The 16,003-nt window shown below is 39.4% G+C and overlaps 2 protein-coding genes across 2 annotated transcripts; both read right to left on the reverse strand.

The window, feature by feature from the left end:
- Positions 1-282: 282 nt before the first annotated feature.
- On the reverse strand, positions 283-6,359 carry ppp1r42 (protein phosphatase 1, regulatory subunit 42). The gene is made up of 8 exons (XM_083778219.1): positions 6,157-6,359; positions 5,882-6,048; positions 5,511-5,649; positions 3,942-4,058; positions 2,113-2,230; positions 1,778-1,912; positions 1,142-1,277; positions 283-489 (listed from the first exon to the last, which is right to left on the reverse strand). Exons 1-8 carry the CDS (start codon positions 6,286-6,288, stop codon positions 408-410), a joined length of 1,026 nt encoding a protein of 341 aa, XP_083634345.1. The 5' UTR covers positions 6,289-6,359; the 3' UTR covers positions 283-407.
- Positions 6,360-10,077: 3,718 nt separating this feature from the next.
- cops5 (COP9 signalosome subunit 5) lies at positions 10,078-15,444 on the reverse strand. Its single transcript, XM_083777983.1, has 8 exons — positions 15,139-15,444; positions 14,470-14,704; positions 14,117-14,245; positions 13,599-13,664; positions 13,276-13,361; positions 12,996-13,107; positions 11,121-11,269; positions 10,078-10,379 (listed from the first exon to the last, which is right to left on the reverse strand). Exons 1-8 carry the CDS (start codon positions 15,276-15,278, stop codon positions 10,289-10,291), a joined length of 1,008 nt encoding a protein of 335 aa, XP_083634109.1. The 5' UTR covers positions 15,279-15,444; the 3' UTR covers positions 10,078-10,288.
- Positions 15,445-16,003: the final 559 nt, after the last annotated feature.

Consider the following 16,003-nt stretch of genomic DNA (forward strand, 5'->3'; position numbering starts at 1 on the left):
AAAAGGGAGATGGAAATCTAAAATGTTTTAACATGAATTGAGTTGTTAAAAAAAACACAACTAAACAATATATGCACAGACAATAAAATAGGGAAAAGGAAAACATTTTATTTCACTAAGTAACAGAAACCATATACTGTACACATGTTGTAACATAAAAAGCTGAAAATGTTCCTCTTCAAATAGCTTGTGCCAACTAAAGAATTCAATGTAATTCTGTTTAAATGCAATGCCTACATTATACATATAGTATAAGCGATAAAGCAGCATTGAGAGTTCAATGTGTGGATGTGCTGATGTAGAGTGGCAGCATTGGTGGTGGAGGCAAGGGGGCAGTTGTGAAGTATCACAGGTCTCTATGCGTGTCATGTGTGTACGTGTTAACAGGAGTATAGCGTGTCCATATCTCAAGGAGTAACATGTGTGTGGATGCGAGGTGAGTCCGCCATGTTGTTGAGCTGTCTCATAGTGAGCTTTACATTTGGTGCTCTGCAAGATCAGAAACAGAAAAATAATTTATGAACAATAAGCATTAGATCAGATTATCAGAAATGTCAACAAAATAACTGCCCCCCCCCCCCCCCCCCCCCGCCTTGGACAGTGCAACCTAACAGTGGACAGTGCAACCTAACTGATATTGCATTTGGTATTTAACAAAGCGTGAGAGCATTGAATTATGACATAATATTGTAATAAACTGTGGAGCTAGAGCTGGGGAAATAATATCTAAACAACCAAATGAATTGATAAAGAGCAAGCTATTGTCAAAGAAGAGGAAAAAATAATATAACAAGAATTAGAAAGGAAACACTTCCAAGTTCCAAGTAAAACACATTTAATTAGTAAAAAAAAAGTTCAATATATAGTACACATTAGAATGTACTATATATTCTAATATGTACATAGTACATATTATAATGTGCCTATTGCCTTTTGATGAAAAAGTTACCAATTGTCTCATATCTTTAAAAATATTTAATTTCTATGTAAAAATTGACCCTTTATGGGTCCAGAAATTGACCTTTATCGGCCAATTCTTACACTCAGTTACATTACACGAGTACTGAGTCAATATCAAGCACTGAATTCAGTAACAGACTACAATCAGTAAAATAATGGAAGCGGTATAGAATATTGATACCTCCTTGCTTCACTGCCCAATTCTGGCGGTTCCGAGTGGACTTTGACGTAGGTTCTGCGAGACTGTGTTGGTTTCCACTTGTGCAGCACGTTATAGTTGTACCCAGGATGTAGATTCTCAGCCATGTTAAAGTCAACTAGAATATAAACAAAGCCAAAGTAAAACAGACACGTGTGTTCACACACACTTTCACATACCCATGCAGTTACATACACACACACACACACACACACACACACACACACACTAAAACACAGAGTTTCAAACTACAAACTATACAAACCCACCTAGCATGATGGCAGCAGGAAATATGGCAGAGACTAATGTGTTTGCAAATTAAATTGCTATGAGTATTTTTAACAAGTTGACACACAATTCAAATAACGCTTTCTTCTGGCGGTCTGCATATTTCAATGAAAAATTACACCCGGTTACAGAGGTGTTGATATTTCCATAACATGGACATTTGTGTTAATACACTATATGGTAGAATACCTAATCGGGACAATACCTAATCGGGACAACACTAAAAAAAACAAAAACACATGAAGTGCAATAAAAAGCATGAGAAATGGGAATGATGTCTTCCAAACAACTAACATCTAAAAAGTAATCAACTAAAAAGCAGCAGACTACCTGATAAAGGATAAGCGATCAACTCCTGGTTCATGTTCCCTAGCTCCTTTGGTTTCTTCTTGGACTCTTTTGATGCTTTCCAGTTTATAAGGAATTGTCTGGACAAGTCATTAATTTGCTTTCCATCAAGATACTCTGTGAAAGTGTAATAATTTGCACAACAGAAGAGGTGAGACGAAGAACCATCTAAGTCCATAATAATTATAATTCTGCAAATAAAATCACATAGTGTACAAACAATGGTTAAATATAGACTTATAATATAAAATGCAATACAGTGTAGGGTAAGAGGGTAAGAGTCCATTCAGTGTTACAGTGTTTGTACAATATCTCACCAAGTCTTTTGCACACAGTTACCAGGCGGTCTCTGTACTTGTGTCTTTGACAGACGGGATTGCCACTCAGATCCATATGATGGAGCTCAGGCCAGTGGCTGCACACATCCTCTAACTCCTAAAAATACACCAAAAAGACTTAAATGAACGTTTGTGCCCACAAATTATTAAATTATTCATTACTGGCCATTACTATTGTTGGGGAGGGGTACTTTCTTTCTTAGAATGGGTTAGAATGTGTGCAGTCAGAGATGCAGAGATTATGAACGTACAGTACATCAGCAAAACAGTTTTCCTTTTAATATAAGACAATGGTCATATGAAATATAAAGGCTGATGGAAAATGCATAAACAACTCGTCAGTCTGTTTTAATAAACAGTGTCGCCGGTGTCGTGTAACTACAGCGTTTTCCCCGGGGCAGTGTGTGCTGGCTCCTCCAGCCAGTTGCCTGCAGTTGTATGTTTATCTAAAGGCCCATTAATCCAAGCCTGGAAATATGAATACTCTCTGGACACGCTCTGATTGTTCATTGCCTTCCTGTCTTGGCCAAAGCGCTTCCACTTTTCCAGCTCGCGCTGCAATCAGTTCATAGGGGACCCCTGAGTGCCGCGCGCTCCCAGGCTTTGATAAATGATCGTGTCAGGGCCGTCACTCAGAAGGGCGAAGGGCCTCACTGAAGAGCAGCCCAGCGCCAAATTGCCCCCCACGCGGAGGCGTGGAGAGCAGCATGGGTTGGATACGCACTGGGCTCTTTCGGCTCTCTGGGCTGGACTAATGATGAGCCAGTTATGAACCTGTATTTGACCAGTGCTTCGATTCCACTGTCCTCTCTGCCCTGCACAGGGCTAACGGCCTCCAAAGATACTCCCCATTTGTCACCCTGGCTGACTGCCTGTCATAATCTATTTTAAAAATCCATAATGTTTCCTCTGGATTCTGACCAAATTGTGCACAAGGAGGGATTGATCCTTTGGGGGGCTGTCTTTGCAGGATCAATAATGGCAGTCGGGTTGTATAAATTATAGGAGATATCTGCTAAAGATGAGGTCCCTCTGACACGTGTACAGTAATTACCTGCACAAAGGCAGTCTTAAATATGAATTGAATAATGGCGTGCCTACATTGTGCTGTCGTATACTGTGACATGCTAGTAAGAATGAAGGCAATGATTAAAGTCAGTAAAAACTAAGGCATCTAGATTTTCAGCTAATACATCAATTAAAGGGGCCATCAGAGGGGCCATCAGTCTCAAAACCCAACAGTAGGTAATTTTTCAAGGTCAACACAGTGAGTAGAAACCATATCTCTGCTTCAGATGAATCTCCCATAAAGTTCAGTGTTGGTGGTGTTGAGTATCAAATGCAGACTCAGAGGTGGAGAGGAAAAATCAGCCTCTTAAGGAAGGAGAGAAACTTGCGCTTGTTTAAAGCTGTCAGCGAGGAAGGTCTCAGGGGACTTGCCCGCTGATTTGTTGAATAATTCTGACCCTGTGCAAGGCTTGGAGACTGGGAACCTATGGCAGGATTTGCAGGATTTGGTTCTTTAGCACCCTATTCTCCATATCATTTCACACATCACTGCAGAGAGCCATGGAACTATGTTAATGTTAACCTGATCAGCTAATAAGAGTGTGTTGATTTTAATGTGCCGTGTCATGAATACTTGCTGTGAAGTGATACCGTTTCCCTTTTTGATTGCACAGCATGCACACAATTTCTACTTCTGCCATGCATGAAGAGACCAAAGAACTCTTGAAGGACCTCTGATTTCACAGGAGTAGCATTTAGTAGTGTAAACAATATATAGATTTTATTTTTTCTTAATTTACCTCCACATCATGCAATTTATTGTCAGCAGCACAGAGTTGTTTTAGTTCCTTCAACACGACCAGGTCCCTGATGTCATCAATGCCATTGTTGTTGATATTCAGGACACAGAGGGAACTCTGCAAGAACAAACGTATATTTAGTTCAAAAATGTATACATTTTTAAGTGACAAAAAAAAGAAACGTATATTTCACAGACAGATAAAATTCATCTAGAATGTTCCTCCAAGGCCTATCCTTTTGCCAGGCCATTGTAAATAAATATATTTTCTAAAATCATTTTTGCAAAGTTAAATAAAGGTTAATGGTTGGGCTATTCCCTCCAAAAAGGATGAAACATTGCATTAGTGACATTGCCCAATATTATACTATTGGAAACAACATTGAGGCACTATCGTTAACTTCTTTTCAAACCTTTATCAGAGCATTTCTATGAGAAAACACTTCTTAGCAGAGTATACCCTAACTAAACCTGCGACGTACAGTATACTACTGTACAGTTACAGTATGTGTGTTATATACTGTATCTTGTCTTGTATTGTGTTCTTTGTGAGATAGGCTACCTTTTACTATGTCATCCCTTTTCATTCATCTGCATTAATAATCAACTTAGTACTGCATGTATCATGTCAGAACCACGATGAAATACTCGGCTTGTTTCCAAATACGATTATAGATGCAGCTCCTGCTAGATATCTATTTTGGCTCCCAGTTCTGAAATGGCACATGTAGCCTACAGTATAGTATGCTGGAACCTTTTACATTTACACAGCAATTTCTTTAATTATCTAAATAAACAAGTAGCTGAGACTTTTTGGTGTGTTTACCCTCGGCCCGGGCAGTAAACTAAGTAACTGATTTGTCAGGGCAGAGCGAGAGAGACAGAGCTCTCTTTAATATCATCAAACCCAGCACAATACTGCTTTTACATGGCATCACTGACCTCTGAGTAATGTGAGATCCTTTACCCTGGATGTGATAAGGCTCCATCCATATCATCACTGTCAGGCAGAAACCTTAAAACCTTGTATTTCATAAATTAATTCCCAAATGTTGTACTTAATCAAAATAGAGAAATAGACGATCTACAAGCTCATGGCACGCCATATCACAAAATGACCACCAAAAAAATAGAAATACTTTTTGTAATGACATGGCCAATAATATAAGGATGTCAGGTTGAAAGAGGTCAAGTCTCTCTGTGGATTTTATAAATATTGAACCAATGAAAATCATTAATAAGTGATCGTGACTAAATAATAACTACATTGGCAACATGATTGATTCCTGTAATTAACATTTTGGACAGTGTTTCTGTCCGACAGCAAAGATACTGGAATTGCCACACAGCCTGAGCAGAGAAATGTTGATATCCCCTATATTTAAATATGACTATATTGAAAATGATCACATGCCATAATGAAAAAGAAAATAATTGTAAATGATAAAAGTTTACAAAGTTATTTTGTGAGGGTGGATGGATGGACCATGGGTTTTCATCATGTTTAAGGTTTCATGCTAACTCTATACTGGAAGTGGGTCAGATAAGAAAGTGTAAATGTGGGTCTCACAGCGAGCGAGAGGAGGCTTCTGGGGTCGAAGAGCAGCTTCTCCCCTGGAGACAGTTTCTGATTCTCCACATGAAGCTCCTTGAGTTCACTAAGCCGCTCCAAGCCCTCCACCACTGTAATGCTGTTTCCACCAAGATACCTGGCAGTGTATGTATGGCGCACACACACACACACACACACACACACACACACACACACACACACACACACACACACACACACACACACACACACACACACACACACACACACACACACACACACACACACACACACACACACACACACTCATTTCATGTGATTACCACAGCAAAAGGGAACTGCACATGTTATCCCATGTCTAAACTAAGTATGCACCCCGATCTACTCACAGTTTGGAGAGTTTCTGTAGGTTGGAGAGGTTCTCTATGTGGGTGATGTTGTTGTTCTGCATGTACAGATGCGTGAGATTGGAGGCAAAGTCGAGATTGCAGATGCGTGAAATTTGATTGTCGTACAGGTAGAGGACTGTAAGGTTTCGGCACACAGAGAGGTCGTCCTGCAAAAGGACACAATAACACATTGCTTTGTGTGGTGAAGCACAATGAATGCATGGGAATGAACCACTGGTGTTTGCAGTGCAAAGATATCTTGACCAACTTCTTACAATGTCCTCAATGTTCTTGTTGGAGAAGTTGAGGTGTGTGAGACTCCTGAGGTGCTGTGAGAGGGAGTGGCTCATCTTCTTTCTGAAGTGGTTGCTAGATTTAGCAATCAGATCCAGGGTGAGACGCACCATGGCGGCTTGTCACACACGCTGCCTCGATAGAGGATGCTATTCACTGCCAACAGAGCGTTCAGGCCAGAGCAACGACTGGAGTCGTCTGTTGTTATGGAGAAAAATAGAGTGTGATTTTGAACTCAAATAGGCCTACTACACACAAGGATTGAAACAAATGTTGCTGTCATGGAAATATTATTCAAACAGCCTCAAGAAATAGTCAGATTTTCTTCACTATAAAAACATTTTTAATCACAAGAACGGGGAAAACGTGAGTCATGTACAGAAATTCAAAATGGATCTAGGCTGTCAGTCTGGAGTTATATAGGGGTAATTGATGGCCAAAACCGTTATGTTTGTCTAACTAAGTAGATATAAGGGGCCAAAGGTTGGATGACCACTCAATTTGTGGTAATTAGAGCAGTCTATTCCCCAGACAGATGGAGCAGAACTTCCACCACCTTTTACTCATGGGATTTCTTTATTAGCTTGGCATGACATTGAGATATCAATCCTTACTCTCAAAAACAGACAGGCGCCTGTGTTTGTAGTGTGCGTCACAGTGTGTGTGTGTGTGTGTGTGTGTGTGTGTGTGTGTGTGTGTGTGTGTGTGTGTGTGTGTGTGTGTGTGCATGAAAGATGGATAGAGAGAGAGAGAGAGAGAGAGAGAGACAGCAGGTCTTTGCTACACTTGATCTGAGGTCTAAGGCCGAGGCCAGCTGACAAGAGGCTCGGATCAATAACGTTGGGTCCAGTCACTGACCTATAGCCCGGCAACACTTCATCATTGTCAAAGAGAGGATGACACCACTCACACTGGGCAAATACACACGTATAGGCCGATATAGTAAATGCTATAGTAGGCCTGCTACAATGCTACGAATACGGGATATTGTCTTTATAAGTTTATTAATAGAAGATGATCGCTAATATTCGTATAAAATCTAGCTGGGTTAGCTATAACTTAACTCTGAAACGATCGGCTCGCTTTCATCGCTATATATACATATTTAAAGGCATTTATACCGGTAAACTTACCTCTTCGAGTCGACACGACGGGTTACTTAACTATACTTTCCAAAATGGGATATTGTTAAAAACATGCCTGCAGTGCTGATAGTCAGAAGCCTTCAATTACAAGTCTACACTTGACTGGATTGTTTGAAAGGGAGGGATCAAATGGTTACTATGGATACCATATGCGGCATTTAGTTAGCGAGGGACACTTTATCCGTTTTGGATCCGTAGGCCTACAAAACGACTGATTTGACCAGTCAGTGAAATTGTGTTGACATTTGTGTCGCCTATTAGAATCTAAATGGAAGCAAAACATTTTTTTGATGATGGGAGCTCACATTGAGAGCACAGCATTAGACCTGTCTTGGCTGTCTATTAAAGTCTAGTGGAAGATTTTTAGCATCTGGTAGATCTTCTCTAATTGCTGTCATATCAATTCAATTCTATTTACATATTTGCCGTAAAATAAATATTGAACAGAAATTGATAGATGCTCAATTTCTAAAACCACCATAGATTTGTTCATTTAACTTGATCCTATAATCAATTATTTAGGAATAATTGGCTATGTTGTTGGATATTGCATCAAGTTACAAGTAGTGTTATGCTTAAGGGACTGAACAAACAAGAGACTGCAATGCAATCTTATGGTCATGGATTTCAAAGCATAGCCTATACACAAAATCAGTTGAATATTCCTGAGTAGCTCATCGTACTAGGCCTACTGGATCTAAGTGAAGCCTGTATCTGCTAAACCATAATAGTAAATAATATACCTGTAGGCTGGCATACATACACCAGTTAAGAGAAGAGTCTACATTTTAAGCATGAGTAAATGTATGCTTGTGAGCTGCCTCCCTGACACAATTTCAGTACAGATATAAGACTATTCACCCGAGTCAGGTTACTAAATGTATAAAGGCCTGACATGTCTCTGAAACTCAGTAAACTCTTGCAAATCTGAAGGGATGAAATCTGATACCATGTTTATCAGTTATTCTTACTACATGTTCAATGTTGTCTATACTTTGCAGCCAGGACCACATTGCTCCAAGTAACAATGCATAATCATTTGTAGTAGCATGCGAAGATCACAGCTCACTTCTACAAGTGACCCTTACTTGTAACATTATGTCAAGAAAGACCCGGGTTTCCTGTGAGTGAGTGACTTGTTGACTCCACTTATGCATGCAGGAGCACTTGGCGGGGAGGAAATGTTGAGTGTAGAGAGCCCCCGCCTTCTCCTTACTCTGAACCCTCTTGCTTTCTGATAGGGGTAACCCTTTCACTACACCGTGCTTGCTCTAATTCTTTTGAGAACCAAAGTAAACACAATATCCCTGCCTCTTGACGTAGGGGTCATTCGTTCTACAGGGTTTATAGGTGCCTAGAGATAAATAGCAATTAATCATAAGCCTTATCAATCTGCTGCTCTCATAGTTGCAGTCATATTAGTATCGAATGACCCCCGTTTGTTATTCTAGTGTATTTCTGTTGAATACGGCAAATGAGGTGGAATTCCATAGTAAATTGTGCAGTTTTTATACTAATAACAGGGAATACTGTATGCTGCATGCAGACATTGTAAAATGTTAAATTAAACTAGGTGGGAAATTGATTTTGAACCATCCATATTTCAACTTGTTTAGAATTAGAACATAAATGTCATTATTCCACATTAAGCCAAGCATACAAATGTCCATCTGGTGATAATCATAATATTTACATGTCCAATGACTTCAGTATGTTACACTGATCCTTTAATCACCATGGAAGACCAAGCATTTGGTGAAAACGTTACTGAAATTGCATGGTCAGAATACATTTTCCACACTCACCACTGTAATCTATTAAACGTTTAGCAAAAATACAAGCCATTAAGTGTGCAGATTTAAGACCCTTAACTATTTATAAATTACATTAAAGATAATCCAATAGGTTTCTTATTTCTAAACTACTCATTCACCCTACCATTTAAAGCATGGCTTGAATAATGGTAAAAGAAAATCATTATAAGAATTGGTGCCAAGTCACATGTACGTGAGAAAAAACAGACATCTCTGAAGCCCCGCCGGGAATCTCTCCTCTGCAATACATGACATCAAAAATATACATTTAGCCATTACAATACCATGACAGGAAAAAAAAGCTGTTACACGAAACCGGGTCAGAGCGCCGGGTGTGTGAGAACAGGCAGACTCGGCAAGTGTCTGCTTCGATGGAGAGCAGACATGCCGGGTGAATAGACTCCAGTGTGTACAGCTCCCGTTTCTGCACTGCATCACTGCCGACGCCGCAACCCGACGTGCAGGCGACCCTGCCGCACTGTGTACCAGTGAGAGACAACCTGTGCTGGGACTCAGGAGTTGTCCCGTAGAGACGTCCCGCACATGGCAGCTAGTGTTTACATTTGAACCAATGCAGGGGTTTCAGTTTGTTGTTCCATTATGTAATGTTACGACGAGCCATAGTGAGTAGAATGACTGACTTGAGTGGTGATAGGCCAGGTTGTGCATAAATGCAACCCCAGTCTTTGTTAAAGATTTGCTTTGCGCTGCAAATTACTATAATAACCCTTTAGCCAAAGACAATAAATATAAAAAGGTAGACAATGGGGCTTCAGGCTAAGGTAATGTCATTTCCCAATCTTTTATAGCCCTCCACTAGAGAAAGGATTTCACTTTTTTGCTGCCACAGTAGTTATGTTGCATATTACCTTTGTTCATATAGCATCATTATGCTTTTATTTAGTAATCATGGAATACAATTTCCCCAAAAAAGTATACTGAATTTTTTTAATCACCATGTTTTATTTGTTATTTTCCATGTGTCCGTTACCGTGACTATATTCCTAGGATGACAGCATTCACGCCAATAGGGGTAGAAAATTAAAACAAAAGTGCTCCAAAGAGAAATGAGAGATTCTGCTAACCTTGAAAGATAAAACAAAAACAGGCATCAGTAAGTGTTTGGGGGAACTCAAACTGGCCAGTAGAACAGTTTAGTTGCCAGATGTGTTGATTTGATTGAAGAGTTTGTCCTTGATGACTTGACACATCAGACCATGTATTGCCTCTATGGTCGTCTTGCAGCTAAACAAATACCAAGTGAAGGGGGGAGAAAAAAAAAAGGTACTGGTTAGGTTCACCAGATTCTCGATATAACAGGCAGTTTTAACATACACATCCCCAAGATATCAATGGACTTCCACAAGCAACCAATAAATTGCCACTAAATTGCCATCTTTGTAAACATTACAGACAGTATACTATCAAATTGCAGTATAATTTGTCATTTGGCAGCTTTGGAAATGACAATTAAAATATTACGATTTTATTTATGCACAACATAACTACCATTGCTTTAAAAGGGTAATTTTAGGTGTTTTTCTACATGACGGGAAAAAGCAATAAAATAAATAGGCCCTTAAAGATTTTGAGATATTCAGAATAATAATGGCAGTAATGCCATTTGCAATGCAAGTAATTGATTTTCTGAACTTGAAGCAAGTAAAATAATAGGTCGGGACACACATTGGTTTTAGCTTATCCTTAATATGGACTAAATCCTTCATATTAATTCAATTGAGACGGTCAATATGTCACACAGTAAAATATCCGATGATGTACGGCGCGAGGTCAAAGATGAACAGACTGACAATAATGAAAAACAATACCATCCATCATTTCATCAGCAAGCTGTACAATACAACCAGAGAGCAACTTATGGTATGTGAGATGATGACAGTTTGACTATTAAACCACTTTTATATTGCCCGAAATTAATATATTTTACAAAATAGTGCGCGCGCAAGTCACCAAGTGTAATTTTACCTGTCTCTTGTTGCTTTGGCCAGCTTGTCCTCAGACTTCCTGTCGTGTGTGTCCAGACCCAGCATGAAGCTTCCTCTGCCCAGCTGGGCCTCTGACTGCTCTAGCTTCTCAGACAGGTCAAACACCTGGCCTGTAGTGTAGTCGGAGTTCTGAAGGCACAACGGAATGCACACACATAATTCATGTCCACATAAAGGAGAGCAAATCTAGGCACACACACAGCTGTAAAACAATTATAAATGACAATTTTGTTTCATCACTACTAAGGATTTTGCATATTTGGAACTTGTTTTGGACATTGGACAAGTTGCAGTGAAAATAACTCATCCCCCCCAAAGAAGTTTGCGTAAGTTTACTCAAGGTGAGGCCATGTTTTCAGTGCAAAAGATAAAGAAGACACAATGACACAGGGGCCTTAAATGCAGTGACAGTGTAGCAACTGACAAAGACCTTCACCAATAGAGCAGCCCGTTCTTGACATGCCGTCAATTCATCTTCATCCAGAACACCAAGAGCCGGCTGTTTGGTTAAGCCTGATGTCCATTTAGGCTGTTCAGTCAAGCTCGGACAGAGCGACTGCATCCACAATGGGAATTCACATGAGGGGCTTTCAATCTCAAGAATGTATTGGTGAAAAGAGAGATGATCCACGGTAAACTACACTGTAGTTTATCGTGCATCTCAGTTTGGGTTTAGCCTATGCAGTCTAGCCCTACAATTTAATTAATATGTATCCCCCTTGTGACAATGCTTATGATACACCCAATTCATAGTGGTTTTTAATCTGTTGTAACTCAAAGCCAACCTGGGCTTTGAGGATATGGTCAAAGCCCACAGACCGAGTCCAAAATAAATGTAATTCTTACATAAATAAACAAGTAGCATGCTGAACTGTAAAGTATTGCTATTTTTCTAGTAGCTGCTGCAATGGTCAAATTAAATATTCTGCTTAGATTCCTCTGAGATCCAACAGTGGGTTGTGGTCCACCGGTTGAGAATGGCTGGATAATTATAATGTTATAAACAGCAGACTTTCATTAAAAAAGGCTACATCATCATTAGGCTATATACACAGTATGTAGGGTGAACAGACGTCCCAGTTTGGCCAGGATTGTCCCAATTTCAAGAGTTAGTTAGAGTCCTGAGTCCCGACAAATATCTCTACAAAACTAATATGTCCCGGTTTTCAACATCTTATAAAACTTTCCTGGTTTTTGCCAGAATTACAATAATAATAGTTGTTTTCAGTGGTTGCATAATGGTTTCTCATGTTCTTTTCATGCTAAGCATGTTCACCTAACTAACCCAAACAGAATACAACACTGAGGCTGATGTTTGTCAATTAGTCACAACTTGCCTGTATGCAACACCTATGATGCGTATTGTGCATGAATGGGTACACGAGTGCACGACAAACGTGCGCATCGATTTAAAATCCCGGCTTGAGGGGCTGAATCTACTTTACTTTATTTGTTTATTCATTCATGAACACAGTCACCAACAGTAGAATTTTAATGCAAATACGTCAGAGTTAGAAAGGATGCTAATTATTATCCATAGTTCCAACAATATGTACATCAAAGCCAGGGGGTCAGAAATTTATTTTAGTTATAGTCAATTATAGAGAGAAGACTTCCGCACACCCGGCAGGCAATTTGGAGCAGGTGCGATGATGACAAAGAGTATACAATGTGGAAGAATGGACATCCGCACACTGCCACTTGCTAGTTCAGAGCAATTTTATTAATTGAGCAACGTTTCGGTCTTGCGACCTTCCTCAGGCTTGTTATAGTTATAGTCAATTAACCATTTAAAATATTTAAGTTTGTATAAAAATCACAAGTAGTTTTTGCGGTGGCCTCGTAGCCTACATACCGTAAGAAGACTTGAGGAACTTAAGGTATTGACCCAATATTTATTCCAAAGGAGCTCCAGGAGTTTTCTGTCAAGGGAGGACTTGAAGTAAGTTACCTCCAAGGCATAATACCTAAACAAAGAAAAGAAAAGAAAAGCAAACTTATTATCAAGATACAAATCTGTTTTATAGTAGAAAGGGGATGTGAATTAAAATATTGCAAATTGTAAATAGTTATGTAAAAATATCCCCAATGTATAACTTAAGTGAAAGCGTAAGAATGTAGATGAAATGACTGACTGTTTACAGTGCACACCGAAGTCTTCAATCTTGTTCAGGGGGATTGTCTGATATTCTGATGGACCTTCATCTGGAGGTTTGTAGCCCTAAAGACCCAAAAAATGAGATTTAAGTAGAAACTTTCAGATTTTGTTTTCTTACAATTTTCTTGTAATATTTGATTTATTTCTCATAACCAATGTATTATAGATTTATATGTAATAATAATATTCTCAAAGCAATGACTACATTTAGAAAAGAAACAGTTCCGTTATACAATAGCCTAATTGAAAACAATAAATCCATAACTCAATTTGTGACTTTCAGCCTGAAAATACTGATACCTTCGGGTAAGTTCTGAAGGCGCCAAGGTTGACTTTCCCTGCCGATATGGTCCGAGTGGGGTCGATCTACAGGGGGGAAAATACAGTAGAACAGGAAAAGGCAGTCAAAGGTCATATAAACCTCAAGAGACGACCACAGCTCGACCACCACCACTGCTCCTTCCTCCCCTTACTGTGGCTGCCAGTGTGCTGAAAATACACACTTAATTATATGATGCCCGTGGCATTTAAGCTCTGCAAAACCAGTGAAGTGTAAATACTATATACGGTTACAAAAGCCAAATATTTCCCTGTACTTCAGGGAAGCCTACAACCATACATCAACAACCTTGGAGAAGACGCCTGAACCTGATTACATCTTGCTCCGTTGCTCATGCATGCATTTCAGTCCTCAAACTTGGAAAGAAAAGACTTTGCCTCTCTAAATGTCCCTGATAGGATAAATCTGAACATATAAACAAGACTCTGTACTTGTTCTGACAAAAAATATAAAAGGATCAATATTTTGCTGAACTTACCACGACGGCTACGAAAGGCTCCTGGAACTGCTGGTTGAGCATCTGAGTGCTGACATCTATGCCTGAGAGCCAGCATCCGTAGCCCGGGTGACTGTGGTACCAGCCAATAGCATTCTCTAGACGACCAACCTGATGGATCAGGTTATAGTTGGTTAGTACTGGAAAAACTAAATCTAGATGTTGTTAACTGCATGTTAAGATGCACATACTAAAGTAGAAGCACCAAAAATAAAATAAATACATATTATTATTGTAATAATAATAAAAAAGACAAACTGAAATGTATATTAAACGAACAATTAAATCCAAAGTGTGTCTCTTTCTCTTAGACGCTAAGGCTTAGAGGACCCCACCTGTTTGGCATTTTCAATGTAGGCAGCCATGTATTCATAGGCTGCAGCCTGAGCGTTCACCCGGGTCTCTGTGCCTTCCACCGGTAAGGCAAAGCTGTCCATGATGATCATGGTTTCACCGTCCACCTTCCCCAGCATCAGACCCATCACCTCCAGGTTTCCTCCTGACCTGGCATGCATCACCATCTTCAGCAGAGCCAAAGCTGAGACCTTGCAGTACTTGAAATAATGATGGCTATGGATAAGTAGGAAAACAATTACTTTTGTGAAATCATTAGAGATTACACTTACATATTGATTGATTTTTGTATTTCTTAACAGATTGGAGAATTACAGTACATTTCAAGCAAAACTGTTAACTGTGGACGATACCATAAAGCATTACACTTGGTCCACCACATACGGAACATACTTGTAACGTTACAGGGTATTTAGCTTTTCTTTTTTTAAGTTTCTTGTAACACATCCAACCTTATACTATTTAACACCAAGACTGGGGGATTTAACACTGTTGTTGTTGTTGAAGAGTGGTAGCTGTAGCATGTAGCTTGCTAGCTAAGCTACCATGACGAACCTGAGTGACCACGTTACAAAAACAAGCTGGGAGTGGGAGGTCAATACAGTAAAGAAGAGGTAATTATCTCTCCATTGAATCGCATTTATACTTACTCCTTTGTCCATGGCTTTGCTGCGAGGATTTCTTGCTGCTGCTTTTTGTCATATTTGTAAATTTCATCTATGATCTGTCCTTCCTGCATGCTATTGGTCATCTCCCATGTCTTCTGAGCTACGCTGCTCTGCGTTGCCATGCTGACAAACAGAGTACTTAAAGTGTAAATAAATACCTTGTCTTTTGATTCAAATTGGTTATTAAATGTTCAAGATATCTCAATATCTCACAGACATTTGAGTAGCATAACAGTCAGATAATACACTCGTTCAGGGAGGGAGCCATGACAGTGGATATAACCATGAACCAACCAACAGTGGGCGGTATGAATATATGTTCATTGTTCACTTTTAAATTGCAATTGTACCTCTCTGTAAAAATCTAATATCCAACGTTTGTTACATTTGGTTAATGTATTTGAGGTAATTGTTCAACAATATAATATTGTTCTATACGATTTTAACTGCTAGTTGGAAACAGAACACCCACAATAAAAGTGTGGTTTAGTCCAAAGAAGGCTCTGGTCCTAAGTACAGCGCAGCGAACAAACAGGAACACACTGACATCTAGTGGGCTGTTTGTAGAAAGTCATCAGGAAGGTTTTAGATTTTGACAAAATAGTACTTTAAAGATATATTGCATATTACTTACTTAACACATTAGTTGTTACTTATTATTTATTAGTATTACATAAAATTTCACCAAAACAACCGCAAAAGTATGACATGACATGGCCAGTCACCGTACGTTCTGAATGCAGATCATAGACTGTAAAAAAAAGATGCAGATGGATGCCAATCGTAGAGCGAGATTGGAACGCTGGTGGCCACGCGATACTTGTTGGTGTTGTGGTTGCCCTTAGCA

The sequence above is a fragment of the Protomyctophum parallelum genome (assembly GCF_964188405.1).
Source record: "Protomyctophum parallelum genome assembly, chromosome: 12".
Taxonomy (NCBI): Eukaryota; Metazoa; Chordata; class Actinopteri; order Myctophiformes; family Myctophidae; genus Protomyctophum; species Protomyctophum parallelum.